General features: G+C 41.2%; 1 protein-coding gene across 3 annotated transcripts in view; it reads right to left on the reverse strand.

The window, feature by feature from the left end:
• ndst3 (N-deacetylase/N-sulfotransferase (heparan glucosaminyl) 3) overlaps positions 1–17,464 on the reverse strand; it is a 36,881-nt gene that overhangs the window by 4,499 nt on the left and 14,918 nt on the right. For all 3 annotated transcript variants that reach the window (XM_028415739.1, XM_028415756.1, XM_028415749.1), the window contains exons 5-12: positions 16,675–16,860; positions 11,828–11,956; positions 3,954–4,136; positions 3,536–3,632; positions 2,545–2,668; positions 1,825–1,999; positions 1,268–1,438; positions 947–1,056 (exon numbers count right to left, since the gene is read on the reverse strand). In XM_028415739.1, the coding sequence (XP_028271540.1) occupies positions 947–1,056; positions 1,268–1,438; positions 1,825–1,999; positions 2,545–2,668; positions 3,536–3,632; positions 3,954–4,136; positions 11,828–11,956; positions 16,675–16,860 (1,175 nt within the window). The remainder of the gene's footprint in view (positions 1–946; positions 1,057–1,267; positions 1,439–1,824; positions 2,000–2,544; positions 2,669–3,535; positions 3,633–3,953; positions 4,137–11,827; positions 11,957–16,674; positions 16,861–17,464) is intronic.

The following is a 17,464-nucleotide window of genomic DNA, read 5'->3' on the forward strand; positions in this document are numbered from 1 at the left end:
AAAACATGAAGGTCACACGCCACATCTCTGATGGAGAGTGAGTTGAAACAGAAGTTCATTTTTATGAGCTGAACTAAACTAAATCGGGCCTGCAATGTGTCAGAAATAAGCAGCACAACAGACCTATTAATGTATAAATATTTGATTTGTTGTGCATTACACAGTATGAATAGTTTTAATCATGAAGAATGCACAAAGAGATTAGAAGTCCCTGAGTTAATTAATGATTTATTCAATGTGCTTTTCATTTTTTTCTTTTCTTTTAAAGGTTTGATTTTTCTGTTATTTTCCATTTACATCCCTCTAAATTTGCAGTATTTATTTTTTCCTATGTATGTCTGTTATTTTATTTACATGATTCTGTATGTATTTCCACTTTATTATGTAAATGAGAGCTACACCCACAGCTGATGGTGGTCAGGAGTTGTACGCTCAAGTTCGCACATACAGCTAATTTAGATTTAATAATTAATGTAACCTTAATTTTAGACAGTGGGAAAAGCTGAACGCAACCTGAGTTAACCTCTAAGTAGGATTAATTTATGTCAGACTTCATTAATGAATTCATGTCTACATTTATGACCCATTAATTGATTTATTTAGTGATTTATTTATTTTATTTATACACTATACCTTATGCAGCTGTAGCAAGTGTCATAGGTTTTACTTATGAATATATTTGCCATTATATCCAGGTATTTTGGCTTCTTCAAATAACTGACCAACTCCATCCACTTTCATTTCCACCCCTCTCCTTTTCATGCCTCATGTCCACCTATGTTCTTCTTCTTCACATTTCAAAACTTCACCAGTAGATGTCAGACTTCACACAAATTTGGAATTTTGGAGTCTTTTTACGGGTTTACTCGCTAGTACCATACACCTTCTCTACAGTGCACGTCAAGTGAAAGGTGCCAGCAACCCGGGACCTCAGAGAGAAACTTACGTAAGGGCCTGCGAGTAGTTGAAGTGAGGAGTGACTCCTAGAAACTTCTGAACTTCATCCATCACTGCTGCAGGGTCAGTTCTCAGCTGATGGCCATCTATGATCATCACCTAAATGCAGACAAATTCATATTTTAACACTGGCTACTATTACTAGATGCAATAACACAACTGCTGACATATAAAACCACCTCTATGACAATCCTAATAAAAACACTACATGTAGATGTGCACTGCAGGTCCAAAACCACCTTTTTACAAACCTACACTAACGTCTGTATTTGCAAAGCAGAGGTGTTCAGGTGTGTATATACATGTGTACCTGGTTAGCAGGGTAGTATGTGAGCCACCTCTCCAGGTGAGTAGCATAGAGACCAGGGGTGAGACAGCGGTTCTGCAGGGATCGCAGCTCCACCGACGCCCCCTGTTTGGCGCTGATGACATCATAGAAGGAGAAGCGCAGCGCTGCATGGTCTTCGTGAGCTCTTTGATGCTGGGGAGTGTTCACAACAGATAAATAAGCTTCAAAGAAGTCACTCTGGACTGTGGCTTTATTACACTGATGTCCATGTTGAGAAGGTTTCTGTTTGTGTTAAATGTATTCAAGCCGGCATGCTGTTGACATTCTCATGACTCAAGCAGGCTTAAGGGGAAAGATTTCAGGATTTTGTGACATTTCCTATATTGAGATGTATAGATAAATATATAGATATTCAGGCTTATTAACTCACAAGCACAAGTCTTGGATGAAGAACTCGATATAAATCAATACAGATTAAGTCTTTGACATACCAAACAGCTGTAAAGAGCTAAAAATGAAACACATGCAGTCACATGCATCTAATATATTCTCTGTGTGTGTCTGTGTACAGTCTCTACCTGGTACCAGCTGTAGGCTCTGTCAGAGGGGTTGATGAGCAGGGTGATGATTTTGGCCTTGGGCAGCAGGGCAGCAGCACGCCGTGGGGTCTCCTCTGAGGGGAAGTAGTTGGCGCTCTTCTCGAACAGGAAGTCTGTGCTAACATTGGAGGGCACGGGGAAAAACTCCATGTACCTGAGGCAAGAGACACACAGAATGTTGAGGAGGGGAGGGGGGAGGGACATGCAACACATTCAAGATGCATCACATAAGACACAAGCATCCATCATTTGCACAAACTCAGTCACACAGCTGCATATTTGAACTTTTTTATTTCAAAGTCATATACAACGTCTAAAGTCACAAAGTGTTGCTTTTATCACTGCTTACACAATGATCCTAAAATAAACTTGATGATATAATTGAAAGTGTGTTTAATGAAGAATTTTCAGAGTCTTTATGGGTGACTTTGGAGGATGTACCAGCTGTGTCTCTGTCAGCTAAGTAACCCGTTTATGGGTCAATTTAAGCAGCCATATGTCTGTTGGCTCATGTTTGTTGGTTTAAAAGATCATTTTGAAGAAGCTGCTGAACTGTTTTGAACCGCTTAATGTGAGACGCATGAGAGCATATAACAGCCCCATCGAATGAAAAACCTCCTTCAGTTCACCTTAAGCGACTAATAAGTAGTAAAGACAAAGGATGAGAGACAGACTGTGTGTGTGTTCGTGTGGTCTCACCAGTCAATTCCTTTGTGGTAGTTGTTGGTGTTGAAGAACTGGACCTCCTCATAAGTCTTTGGACTTGGGAAGTTACTGGAGATGGAGGGATGCATGAGCAGGAAGAGATAAAGTGCTGTCGTTCCTGGAAGAAAGGGCATAATTCATAACAGGCTCGTTAATTCAGTTCAGCCGAGAGTAGTGTGTGTGTGTGTGTGTGTGTGTGTGAAAGTGTGTGAGAGCTGTCATCCACTGATCCATACTGGATGTTTTTTTTTCTCCCTCTGCAAGATTTATATCTAACTGCGAATTCACCGTGTGTGTGTGTGTGTGTGTGTGTGATGATCATAGGCCTCCCCATCAAATGATTCAAAGCCATTTGACACCAATCAGCAGTGAGGCGCTGGTCATGCCCTCTGTCTCCCCCTCAGCAGCTCTCTTTTCACTCCACCCTCCCCCCTAACGCTTTCTCCCACACTGGCCGCTACATTGCCCCCACCTCACCCCAACCCCCACCTCACCTTGCTTCCTATCTGTTCTGACATACCCTCTAATAAAATGAAAATGTAGAGCACTGTAATTGTTGATTGTTGATGGTTTGCTTATGCTGCCATAATGACCCTATAACCTCCCATTTGGAAAATCATCACCAGGTTAATTAGCAACTACACATGACCCCATCACCCCCGTGAAATCACACAAAGGCAATGCTTCAGTAATGCATATGTTTCCAAAGACCTGCTCATTTTTTCTGCATCTTAAATGAAGTCAGACCAAAACAAAAGGAATAAAAGAGAGGTTGGTAGCTCTGTACTGTATCTCCATGCATCTAAAGTAGATAGCATGTGGGTGGAAGAAAGGGAGGTAAAAGCCTCCTCCTTTGTCTCCCTCTGACAGGACCAAAGGAGCGAGGGGGATTAAATGAATAGGCTCTGATGTGGAGGATCTAGACACCTGGTCACACAGAAAGGAGTCTCTTTGTTGCATGTGCATAGTGTGAGTGTGTCTTAACCTGTTTTCTGTGGCCCCACGACCATGAACTTGGGCAACCTGTCACAGGTTTTCTCTTTCGACCAGATGTCTTTATGTCGTTTGTCGTCACACGGGTTCTACAAAAGCAGAGGGCCAAAATAGGATTAGAGATTAATGTAATTACAGAGGAAAACAAACATGAACGTAAATATATATCATAGGGAGGATTAACAGCATGTGTCACGTATATTCCAGTCTTGCATTAGCTTACAAGACCTGGATGTTCACACACAAAACCACATCTTTTTTCTTTCCATAAACCAGATTTAACACTGCCTGAACTGTCAGTTTTTTGAAACACACATTTCAAAATATGAACATCTCATAAGGCACAAAATCACAGGTATAACTATACAAACACAGAGTGCACACAAGTCCATACATGCGTGCAAACACACCTGCCAGAGTGGGTTCCTTTGTTCAGGAAAAAGCTGGAAGTACTGGTGTGCTACTTGTAGAGGGGGGAGCGTGTGGAGTTTCAGGTTTGTCCACGAGCGAAGGAAGGAGGCCAGGTGCACAAATGTGTACAGACCCAGACGATCATTGCCGTAGTTAGACAGGTGGGTCATGAATATACTTATCTGCAGAAGGGAAAGCAAGAAAGGGGGGGTGATGAGCACAGCATACATACTTATACATAAAAAAATGAATGCGATAGTTTAAATCCCATTTCCCAAAGTTCCCATGTTTGTTGATGTGACATCAATGAAAAGCAAACAGATTATATTTCAATATGCGCTGCTTTTTTAAAGTCATGAGCAGAGCTGCTGTCCAGTGTGTATCAATATTTACTATCACTCCGCAGTTGCTTTGGTTATGTAAGATTAACTTTCAGTGCAACACAGCTTCAAATACAGAGAGGCAAACAGATAAAGTGAAAGCGATGCATTCACCACTCCTGACAGATAAAGCTGAGGAGGTAACGCAGGGCTCCTCATAGCCACTGGATGATGGGGAGAGATGCAACTAGAGAGTGTGTGTCAGAATGTGTTTATGAGGGTTAATGTGTGTGTGTGAGGAACAAGGAGACACTCAGAGGGAGGAAAGGAGCGATAGTGTGTTGGTCCAGGCTATCTGTCCACGCCTCAGTGCTTTTATAGGCTGATCAAAGAGACAAGCTAAGATAGCTGCTACACACACACACACATACACTTCTTTTGTGATTGCAGGAAGCTAGGGAATGTGTCTGGATAAAATGGTAACATCAGCCATTAAGATATGAATTATTTGTTGAGTGTCTGCATGTGCATGAACGGTTGTGTGTGAGTATGTGTATATGTGAACGTCTATACACACAGACACACACACACACAGTCGTGTTTCACACAGCTGCTGTTTCACACTTTTGACAACACCCTGTTGGCTTATATCAATTTCCTGGTGTATAAATTTAACCTAAATCCAAGCTCTAACTGAGATTTCATTTAAAAAACTGTAAGGTCCCCACAAATCTATATTTATGTCTGCACCAAACATGAGTAATTCAAGAACACAAGCAAACATATAAAGACTCATCCGAGCGCACATGGTGAATTTCCTGGTTACAGCAGCTGGTGAACGTTGCTGTAGATACAGAACGACACAGTATTGGGGTTTGATGGATCAGCGTCCGGCTGACCTGGAAGGCTGTTCAGAATACTGATCTCCTCCGAACAGTGATGGGAGGAACGTGCTGGTATGGTTGTATGTGTGGTAGACAGCGTGGGAGGTAAAAGGGTGACAGATGTGTGGTTACTTTTGTGATCGCAGCTGAGAATGAAAGGGAGAGGCAAGAATGCGGATGTCAGAGTGTTTTCTTTTTTTTATTACGTGTCTACACACATCAGCGTAAATGTTTATGCATTTGTGCATTTGTGCATGCCAGTGCAAATGTGCACATCTGCCACAGCCTTCTTATCTCGTGCTCACTTAAAGTGAACCAGCAGCGCACCACCCAAGCTTGCCTGCTTAATATCAATCTAGCTGATGTTAGAGCAACAATGTGGAACCACTGTCAAGGCATCGTCAAGCACTCAGCCAGGAATGACAGACAATACACGCCAGTAAAAACGCTTAGCTTCACCCTCTCCAATCAATTTAATGTAAAAAAACAGGACCTTTCTATGTGATGCATGAATGAAGAATTTGAAGCATGAATCTGACCATGTCTCACTGCAAATTCATAATGAAAACTCAGCCACTGCTTGGATGTTTACTTTTGAATTTGAATTTGAAGATGAATTTGCAGTGATACAGTAAAATGGATACACCAGTCTAAAGGAATTATAATATATAAATAAAATGTAAAACAAGTTTAACATTTGGTCATTAACATTATCTGCTACCTAATGGAATCTTCTGGCAGCAAATCAGCCTGTTAGCATAGTAGCTAGCATGCAAATAGGGTTAACCTATTGTAAATTGTTGTCAAGGGCATGTAGCTACTTTTCAATGTGTTGCTAAATAGGCTACATTATAAAAGTACCTGTGTACAAGCACATCTGACCCGAGTAAATAAGATCCATTTCAAAGTCTCATTTTTTGTGTTGTGCTTTTCTGAAAGCAGGCAATGTGATCAAAAAATGATTTATGTTCCCTTCAAACCACTCAATAGCCTATGATGTCTGACTCAGGCTCTAAGGGGCACACAGTGTGTGTGTGTGTGTGTGTGTGCTTGCAGGTGTATGCGAATGAAAGACAAAGAGAAAGAGGGTGAGAGAGGGAGAATCTGGGTATTACTGAACATGGAAACATTCATTACGGAGCTTAAGCACTGACTGCCAAATTAAACAAAGGAGGAGAGAAAAGATGATTTGTGTTTGTAATTGGAGAGCTGCTGAAACAGAGAGAAAAAAAGTACAGAGAGAGGGTAACAAAGGCAAAATACAGAGAGAATAACCTTGGCAGGTGAGTATGAATTGAAAAAAAAGAAGAAAAAAACAAAACATAATGCCTCTTGAGAGAACGTTAATCTCCCGACAAACTCCAAACCCTTGTGATGGAAGGACTCACTGTGGCTAAGAATTCAATTAACTGAACCGTATAAACCTTTTCACAGCATCTATTACCACGTCTCATTTCCCCAAATCTTGGATTGCTCGCAGTCCCATATGTGCCTTTAATAAAGAACACTGCACTAATAATTTAACACCAGAAGTGAGCTCAAATCATACTTGGAACTGGACTGGGAGAGAAGTATAAAAAATGAGAGAAATAAACCCTCAGCCTCTTTTAATCTTTGTCCCGTGTCTTTTCCTCTCATTGCTCCTGTGCAGCTTCATTTCCTTCCTCTTCTCTCATCTGTTTAATGTCGAGTTCGCACTCCTTCCTGTCTGCTCAGAAAAGTCAATTTGTGCGTTATATACACTCTACTCTTGCAGATCTCATGCTGACCTAGATGCTCTGATGAAGCATGTCAGTCCAACATGGAGTGATGTTCTTCCTTAAATCCATGCACACACACACACAAATGTCATGTCTTGGAAGATTAAGAGAACACGGGTCATGTATTAGTTAGTGACATGTTCCAATCTGCTCTAACATGATTACATTTTTGAAGAAATTACTTGACTAGGGAGGGATTCTATCTATCTATCTATCTATCTATCTATCTATCTATCTATCTATCTATCTATCTATCTATCTATCTATCTATCTATCTATCTAAAGTTACTAAAGGCTATCACCTATTAATCTTTAAAAAGATTACTTACTGTGAAAAGAACAGCATGATTATCATAACATTGCACAAATTGTAATTTTGTAAAGTGCACACTCTGAAATTCAAATGAACCTCGGAGGTTGGATACCACTGTCACACGATGCATTGCACAAAGAAAACAGAAGACGAACTCACGGCTGGAAATTAAAAATTTAAAATGAGAGTGAATAATAAAATTGTTGTGAAAGCATTCTGCTGTCTGTTTGTTAGGTTTAAGTTGTATTTTTACTACATTGAAGTATCGAGTTGTAAAAGTTTTCACAGTACAGTACAGAAGTGTAATGCATCACCTCTGGTTCTCTGTCCGTCTTCTCCTCTCCTTCACTGTCTAGCTCTCTGTTTCCCATTACAGACCACTTAGTTCCACATACAGTTCTCCCTGATTGAAATGTTATTGCTACTAAAAAGAAGCCTACGCTTCTCTGTGCCTCTCTCTCTCTTTCCTTTTCTTCACAGTCTATCTCACTGTCTCACCCTCATCAGTGGATAATTGAAAGCTAAACATCAATACAGCAAATGATTTCAATTCAATTTATTCTGCCTGCTCCAGTCAACATCTACTGGCCCTTTCCATTCTGCCGTCTCTCACTACTTCACTCTCTAATTTCTTTTTGTGCTTACTGTGTGTGTGTGTGCGTGCGTGTGCGTTGATGAGTTGCCAAAGCCTTCAGTTGCAATCAGCAGGACTCCTGAAAAAAGGGAGAGGAAGGAGGGGAAATGAGACAAAAAGAAGTGTGGAAGGATTCTCATGTGTGAGCAAAGTCAACAGAAACAGGTTTGAAATTAGAAAACAAAAAAAGTGGGAGTAAAATAAGAGACCTCCACAGCTACTGACAGGACAGGAAGGGTGAAGGATGTGTGGGTGGGAAGTGGGTAAAAACAGGGAGGGAGGGAGGGAGATTGTGCTGATATTTGGTGTTTGGCTAATAAGCTTAGTGGCAGAGCTAAGCGCTAAATGTCAGGCCTGATATATGTCTATAGCTCTGCTTATGCCAGCTAGACACGCATTTATAAAAAATATACACACACACACACACACTTGTATACACAATACTGTGTGCATGTGTGTGTGTGTGTGTGTGTGTGTGTGTGTGTGTGTGTGTGTGTGTGTGTGTGTGTGTGTGTACGTGGGGGCATATATGAGCATCACTTCCTCTCTTTATGTGTCTGGATTCTCAAGTGACACAAGATGCCGTGACCTGAAAATTAAATCTCAATCTGTCTGCCACCTTCTCACCCTGCCCCCCCCCCCACACACACACACACACTCCCCCCTCTCTCTTACTCTCTCTCTCTCTCTCTCTCTCTCTCACACACACACACACACACACACACGCACTATCCACTATCTCTCTGACCATGTATTGGGGTATGACTTGTGCCCTATTGGCACAGTCCAATCAATCGTCAAGTGCACTGTGTGTGTGTGTGAGAGAGAGAGCTGAGCTGCAGCCCAGAATGATGCAAAAGTATCCAAACCTACATGCACATGCATATACTGCATATACACGCACACGTCAGTTATGTCACATTGTTAGTAGACATCAGTAGCCATTAAATGCCAAATGTGATGCAAGTCACCGAGCAGGAAGTGGCAATGTTACGAATGTGCAGATCATCAAACAATAGGAAACCCCCCCTGGGAGCTACAAAAGCACTATTGATTACACGCGCAAAGTGCACACACTAATTAAGCTTTGGGTGTCTGCAAATGGAAACAGAGCAGCGGGAAACAAGTACGGATCATCGGTTTGTATATGTCTGCGCGTGTGGATGTATACGTCATGGCAGAAAGCGCTCATTTATTCAGTGTTAAAATTGCTTTTATGTTCAATAGGTTCCTTCATTTACTGATACAACAAGAGGAAAGTTTCATTACTTAATACACTGATTAAGAAAGGGAGCGAGTGAGAGAGAAGGACAAAAGAGAGTTAAACAGAGGGAGGGTGGGTGGATGTAATTAGCCTCTGTGTGTTTTCTGGCTTTTAAGTAGAATTTCAAACCATTACAGATATGAGAGAGAGAGAGAGAGGGAGAGTGTGAGTGTGTGTGTGTGTGTGTGTGTGCTTTATTGTGTGTCTCAGACAGAGAGAAGAAAAGCCAGTATGCACAAGTAACACTCCTGGTTTGTAGTTCATGTTGAAAAGACAATATTTGTGATGTGAGTGAAAGTAGACTTATGTCCATTGTCACACACAGCAACACACACACAATGACAGTAATCACAACCGCAGGTATGGAGGAAAAGAGTATTAAGTACTGTATATTACTTTTTTCTTTATATTGTTAATGAGAGAGTTTTATATATAATATTACAATGTACATGACACATTTAGGACCTTTCTTTGTATTTCTTTGTAGTTTTAAATCTGCAGCATTACATCAGTTTAGTGTATTGACCAATCAATAATGGCTGAAGATGGGAGCGTCTCTAACACAGGCACAGGCAAGTTTCTGATGTTTCACATGAAAGAGAAACAAGCACAGAATGTCAGGCTGTTACGTCATTCCCAAGACCATCATCACTATCATCACCATTAGTACATCATCAGAACTGAACTCCAGAGTAAATTATGTAGGCTATGAAAGGGCTGTCGACACCATTGTTATCGTGCTGGGCTTAAAACCTTTGAATCCTATCAGTGTGTTGGGCAAGCTAATGGTTAACTACTCTGACCTTATGCATTATAAAGGATTAAATGTTTTGTAGTGGTGGTACTTCCTGGTTAGGCACTGGGCATTCACTTTGAGCAGTGAGTCATGATCTGAAGTGAGCTTAGTAGATAGAACCAGTCAGGGTTTTAGCAGCAGCCAGTGGGTGATTATGTATATGTATGTAAACTGACAGTATATTTATGGACTCTTTTTTCCATATGTACTGGGAATTGCAGACATTCAGGGATGTTTTATTTCAGTTATCATCATCGTTCTTTCTCACTACTTGCATCACTGCACCGGCCACCTGTAAAATTGATTTTAAAAATCATTTCAGTTGTCTATAAAACCTTATATAACCGAACACCTTCCTATATCAGCAATAGCTTTTCATTATTTTTTATGTTCACACATACACTCCCAGATTTTTAGCCTCTTTCCTTCAACATTTGCTGCAATTTGGGTCATTTTATCAATCTTGTAGGGGATAATGTGCTGCAAGCTTTTTATCACAGCAAATACAACCGTGTGGTGAATGACCCCTGACATGAACTGCAGAGATCTTCATCATCTTGAAGCCTCCAGAAGGACTCCTATGTCCCATCTCTGCATGAAAGGTAGCCATGTTTGCTTCTGCCTCTCGTGCTAACTACAGAGTCTGGTCCACATAATTATCTCACTTTGTCATTATTTGTTCAATAGAGGAAGGTAAAAATGGCTGTAAGTGGGATTGTAATATTCACAATGCTCCACTCTCCCTTCTCTCTTTAACTGTGGCACATAAGCAGCCTCCCTGATCACAATAAAAGGTAAAAGGTAAGGTAAATTCTGCCTCTATTAAAACATCATTGTGGCTCCTGGGACACATGTAAAAGCTTGAATTTATCCTCAGCAGAACTGAATATAAACCGATCGCTATTTTGTTATATTGAGTCAGTTAGGAGCAGAACAACAAGTGCAGTATCTCTGTGCAAATGACATGTGTTATTATCAGACGCTCAAAAAGAAGGACCATGGATGCTCCAACACGCTGAGACTGTAAAAAACCAAACATCTTAATAAATAAACCACCAACAAAAATGAGAGGAAATAAAAACATGAGAAAATAAAACAAAGAAACTAATGAAAGGGAGATGTTAGGAATGTGAGACAAAGAAAAAAAGGAGGGAAAGAAACTGAATAACAAAAAGAAAAGACAGACACAAAGAGGTGGAGAAACAGAAGAAAGAAGCAGATTGGTTTGTTGCAAGGAGCCGCACTCAACTCTGTGATGTTCGGTGAGTTCTGACAGCTCCTCTAGTTCAGCACTCCCTTACCTGACACTTCAATACAGTCTACTGCTGGTCTATGAGCATCTCAGTGTGTGTTTGTGCATGTGAATGTGTTGAGAGAAAGAGAGAGAGAGAGAGAGAGAGAGATGTTTGGGGACAATTCCTGTGAATTTCTATGACTATCTTTAACCGTGTATGCCCTTGTGAGTGAGTGCACGTGGATGAGCATTTTAACTGCCACCAAAACCTAATTCTGTTCTTTAATTCAAAGCAGAATCGAGTTCAGCTGACATACACAGCAGGGATGAGAGGAGGAGGTGTGTGTTTGTGTGTGTGTGTGACAGCATCCCCCCTGTGGTGAGACCTAATTTAAAGTGGGGAGATGAACACAGCTCCACAGTGAGAAGCAGCCCCTGACAGGAAAAGAGACAGACACAGCAAAAATAAAAAGAATGAAGCAGACACAGAGGAAGTTACCTTTAGAGAGTGGGAGAGAAAGCAGGAAAACCTGCTAGTACCTCTTTAAGGAGCAAAAGTCATAATAAAGTGTAAAAAAAACAAAACAAAAAAACCCTGGCTGTTCCTCGCCCTGTGTGTGTGTATCAGCGTGCATGTGCTAGTGAGTGTGTTTGACAGTGTGACTCACTGGGTTGAGTAGTACAGTGAGAAACAGCTCTCCCCCACGGATGCTTTTGTCCAGTTCTTTAGGTCCACCAGGGTATTCCTTATAGTAGATGGTGTGAGTAAACAAGCCACACGTCTGACGAGGCAGCACCTGCACACACACACACACAAAACACAATGAAAATTCAATATTCAATATTAACTGGAATTGTGAATAAACATTTCCAAAAAGCCCCTTAGCTGATGATGAGCATGTTAAAGATTTTGAAGTGGACAACATTGCTTCAAAGTTTTACCCAGAAGGCTGGGTGAAGACTTGCAGCTACACATGTAATCATCAGTCTTCTAGGTTCGACTTTGCCAGATTTGCATTGTTAAACTTGTGGTCAAATCTCAAACAGCAGCTGAGCCGGTCAGTAATACCCTGACATGTTCTGTAATTCTGTTTGTTGCAGTGTTACTTCTAACGAGCTTTTTCACTGTTGTGACTTGTCTAAGGGGGAAAAAGCATGAGTGTAATTACAAACATAAGTGACAGGTCTGCTCCATTTAGGGTGTTCCAGTTCCAGGACTTTGTGCATTGTGCATGCTGTCTCGGTGACACTTACAGGGAATGGAACCATTATTAAATGTTATTACCTGCACTACCTGCACTTTCCATGTGATGACAAGTCAACATGTTTGCTGTGAAAAAGGTTTCACATTAATGGTGTCAGGAAAAAAAAACACCAATTATAGCCTCCAGGCGTCCTGAAAAGGTGTCCAACCCTGAGGTTTGGAGACTCTATTTTTATGCAGGTGCACATCACAAGGCATTGATTTGCACTGGTGATTAGTTAAATCTTCCTAGGGCACAAGTCGGGGTTGTTCCCTCCTTACCTACACCTGTTTGGTATTTTGGTGACTTGCTGTTTACCACAGCAGGAGGAGATGATAACAGAACACTTTAAATCCCACCTCGAGCAGGTGCACCCTCACCTCACAACATCCTACCACGCCCCATGCATACTTCTTACTTTGGATCAACAAAAACTAGATTAAATGTCTCATATTCTCTAATTTATTGTTTTTAGTTTTAACTTAACATTTCAGGTGGATGTGGCTCATTTTGTAGAGCGGTCATCCATTAACCGTAAGGATGGCAGTTTGATCCCCCGCCCTGGCTGCATGCCAATGTGTCCCTGGGTAAGACACTTAACCCTAACTTGCTTGAGGTTCTACATGCGCTTTGAATACCATTGAGTAGGTAGAAAAAAAGTCCTATATAAACATACACCTTTTAGTTTTAACTCTAAGATCAAAAGTACTAGGCAAATGCAATATGAAAAGTGCAAAATGAAGTTCCTACAAGGGCATAAACAACGGAAGGGTTAAAACAGCTGATAAAATAAACACATTTTTATTAAATGATGAAAGAGAAGAGAAGAGAAGAGAAGAGAAGAGAAGAGAAGAGAAGAGAAGAGAAGAGAAGAGAAGAGAAGAGAAGAGAAGAGAAGAGAAGAGAAGAGAAGAGAAGAGAAGAGAAGAGAAAAGAAGGTCTTTATAGCGAACTCCTTATGGAGCACTTCTCTGCGTGAAATAGAGAGTAAAGGCTGGAAGCGCAGATATTGGTTTATCTATAAAACACTGCAGACTCACACACACACACACACACACACACACACACACACACACACACACACACACACACACACACACACACACACACACACACACACACACACACACACATAAGGGGGAGGGAGAGAGAGAGAGAGAGAGAGAGAGAGAGAAGGCCACCAGAGCCACAGACACTCAGCACTATTTCACCAAACCAATTATCCACAGCGCTATAGCTCAAACTGATATAGTACATTTTAAAAAGAAATACACACACACAAGTATGCATGTTTGCGTGGTTATACACACACACGGCACAACCCCATATCTCAGTCTGATTTGTTCTGATACTGCAGGTCCAGTGGGTGGCTCTCAATCTGCTGACAGATACACACAAACACCAATTTTACAGCCCTAAGACAACTTCCTGTCCACCTCTGACCAAACAAAGACGGAGCGAGCGGCCGACGAGAAAGAGATCAATGGACAGAAATTGTGAGGAAAAATTAGAATCGAAAAATAGTGAAGGGGGAAAGGAAGTGGGAAGGATGTGAGAGATGTCTCTAAGAATCTTTAAAAGAGGTCTAGAGATGGATTATCAGAATCTGAAAGTTCATCAGCAGGTTTAAACGGAATTTAAATTTCCCCTTCCGCTCAGATGTAAACAAACACACACACACACAAACCACAACTGAGAAAAATGTTCCATCTACGTGAGCTGAAGTTTTGATTTTCCTTTCACTTCTGCCAATAGCCTGCCTTTGCTATTTCATCAGTGCAGCAAGAAATGCAATGCAGCAAGAAATCCTTATCAATAATTTGCCACAATAGTTAAAATAAATACATATTCACATGATCATTATCAGAAAACTGCACATCACTAGATCCTGAACATTTACATCGGTTCCTAAACATGGAGAAGCAAATTCTGCTGACCCATCAACATGCTTTATTTTAAGGGATGATGTAAGAGGAGGCACCTCTCAGACCTCTGAGACCACCAGAGGCAGATCATTCTGATTCACAGGGCCAGCTTCAGAGGGTGTTTTTCTTTTTCTTTTTTTTATCTTATGATGTCATTTTCTTCAACCACTAAACCAGCCAGCACCAGAGAAGGACCATCTCTCCAGAGAGCTGTTACCGTGCAGTGATGGGTTTCCCTCGGTCTGCACTCTGACTTTGAGTATCAGCAAATCCCTTCATTTGCTGACTAAGCAGAGAGACCAAGAAAACAAAGGTACATCTGCACTACACTTTTTTAAAAAAGTTATAGTTGTATAGTTATGGATGGTATTTACATTTCTTCCAATAGAAAAGTACATGTTTTTATTTTCAGTTTGTTCTTTGTTGTGTCTCCTGCTTTCAGTCTGCCTTTGTGATTTGTCACATTGTTCGTTTTTTGTGCATGCGTCTTTGCTCACAGCGGCTTGTTATTTTATATAATTCAGTGATTCATTGACACTTCTCGATGCCTTACCATTGATAATGTATAAAGCAGCCTGTCAAAAAGTCAGCCTGTTGTTGTATGGAGAGGAAGTAGGATTAAGGGGCTGTCTTTTATGACACGGTGACAAAAACGTCAAGAAATAAAAGAAGACTCTAGGACTGATTAGAAAATTGACACAACTGTCTGTTTAAATTGTTTGCTCCAGATCCAAAATATAGCAGAACAACATGGGCTGGTAATTTTTGTGTCAGATGTGATTGGTTCTTTTGTCAATAAGGGAACAGTTGTGCAGACTGACAAAGAGCCTGACTGACAAGAGAATGAGGAGGAGGAGGAGGAGGAGGAAGAGGAGGAGGAGAGACAGAGGGAGGGATGTAGACAACTTGCTTAGGTGAAATGGATGACAAGTTTTTGTTGCTACTGCTGTCACAAACTGTGTCTAATGAATTATTTATTGTAGCATAAAAGTGTAAAAATGCTCTGATTACCAGATCTTTAGTCTATGACATCCTGCACATATATAAAAGCACACACACACACACAGAGATAGAAGAAGCCATTAAATATTGAAGTAACACAGAGAAGACCATGCTGTGGTGAGACAAGGTCAAGAAATTCATATCATATACACACAAACATGGGGAGGCCACACACACACACAGAAAGCGCAGCATCATTGATTTTCTGTTTAAAACCGCAAGAAACAATCAGCACACAATTTACCAGTCAGCAAACACTTATTTGAACAGAGACAGCAGTCAGACAGTTTTTTAAAGCAAGATAAAAGAACAGAGCAGCAACAGACCTGGGAGTAAATTATTCTGCATTTAAGCTTAATTTGATTTAGCTGCGCCACAAGATTATAATTCACTGTTTTAATTCTCATCAGCCAATAGTTTTTCTTTTTCAGGTGGGAACGGACTCTACATAATGTGTTCTGTTTGATTCATGACCTCTGCTTGTATCAGACCCACCTGATAACACACAGACAGACACTTTATAATTTTTATCTGACCAACCTGACTCTATGAAACATGACTGCACGTGACACTGGCTCTGACTTGCATTGACGAGTTATAAGCAACCATGAAACAGCTGGTACACAGTAGTAGGCCAGTAGGTGTTTTATCATCCACTCTGATATATGACATCTTGTGATAAATACATACAAGCATCTCTGGAGGCACTCATCACCATGGTAACGCAGAACATGGAAAAAACATTTTTTTTTGTAAAACTGTATAAGGGTTGACTGTGGTGCTAAATTCACCCACTGAACCTTTGCGGTGGAAATATAATGTAGAGCGATATGTGCGGGTAGATCATGCTGCTAGAGAAGCATTAAATGACAGAATTAGCCAGAAGTTCTTGTAAGAGGACCCCTGGAGAGCACCATTAATAGGACAGCTGCTTAGTTAGCATTTGTTTTAAGCTTACCACAGACCTCAGACTACACAATGGCCCTCCCCAAACCACCAATGATGCCCAGTCCCTGTAAGCAAGATGAGCTGTGTAGCTTATCTAGCAAATCAACATGTTTTGGACTAGTTCTGAAGTGTAGCAGTGTCAATCCCATGGTCATCTGCTGTACAAGTGAAAGAGACTCAATGAGATAAACAACAGCAATCTTTTATGTTGCTTTTTGTGTTTTAACCATTAAATAACCATCACAGTGTTTTTAGGTCGCGTATACTGTATTTCAAACTAAGAACAAAGGTCAGATTTTTGGTATTTGGATAAGAAGAAACATGGCCAAGGATGCCTGTGTCAATGAGTAATATGATGATGAACATTTGCAGGTGAACAGTGCATCATCTCCTCACCATTATGTTGTTGTGGATGAAGCCTTTACGGTAGCGGGCAGGTTTGAGGTGAGGGTACTCTTCAGTGCTGGTGACCCGAATGTTCCACACACGTCTCCATGCCTCATACAGCTGTAGGTGTACTGGGTACACACCGGAGTGGTGAGGGGCCACGGCGTAGCCCATGTCCACAGGGATGTTGTGTTCCTGGAAGGCAGGAGACATGCAGAGGGTTGTATATATAAACACAGGAATGATGACACATTTACAACTCACAGACAAAGGACTTGTAGCACATAAACACAGAGAGAGATAGAGCCCACCAGTCTGACCTTGTATGAGAAGCACGTGGTTTGTGTTGGGTTTGTTATGATGCTGGCCTTCAGGTTGGAAATTAAAAAAAATATAGTTTGTGTGTGTGTGTGTGTAAGTATGAGGGTGGATGGTTGCTGGGTGCATCCTGAAGACTGATGGTGTTGTCCTTTGCTCTGACACACACCTACACACACTGTCAAAGCTAAGCATCAGCGGTCAGGGGATGAGGGAGTGAGGTATGTATGTGTGTGTGTGCGCACAACAGAGGTTAGTGATCACACTTTATGTTCATGCTCACCTTCAATGGCACAAACCCCCTTCGCCCAATTATTGTATGTGTGACAGCACGTTCCAGCACGGCACGGTCATACAAACCACCTTCCCACACACACACACGCTCACACACACACACATCAATAAAGTAAAATGAAATCAGACCTCAACCTTCAGATGAACCAGGCATGCCCTTCAAAATAATGGCATCACTCCTGAGGTA

Source organism: Parambassis ranga, chromosome 1 (genome assembly GCF_900634625.1).
Source record: "Parambassis ranga chromosome 1, fParRan2.1, whole genome shotgun sequence".
Taxonomy (NCBI): Eukaryota; Metazoa; Chordata; class Actinopteri; family Ambassidae; genus Parambassis; species Parambassis ranga.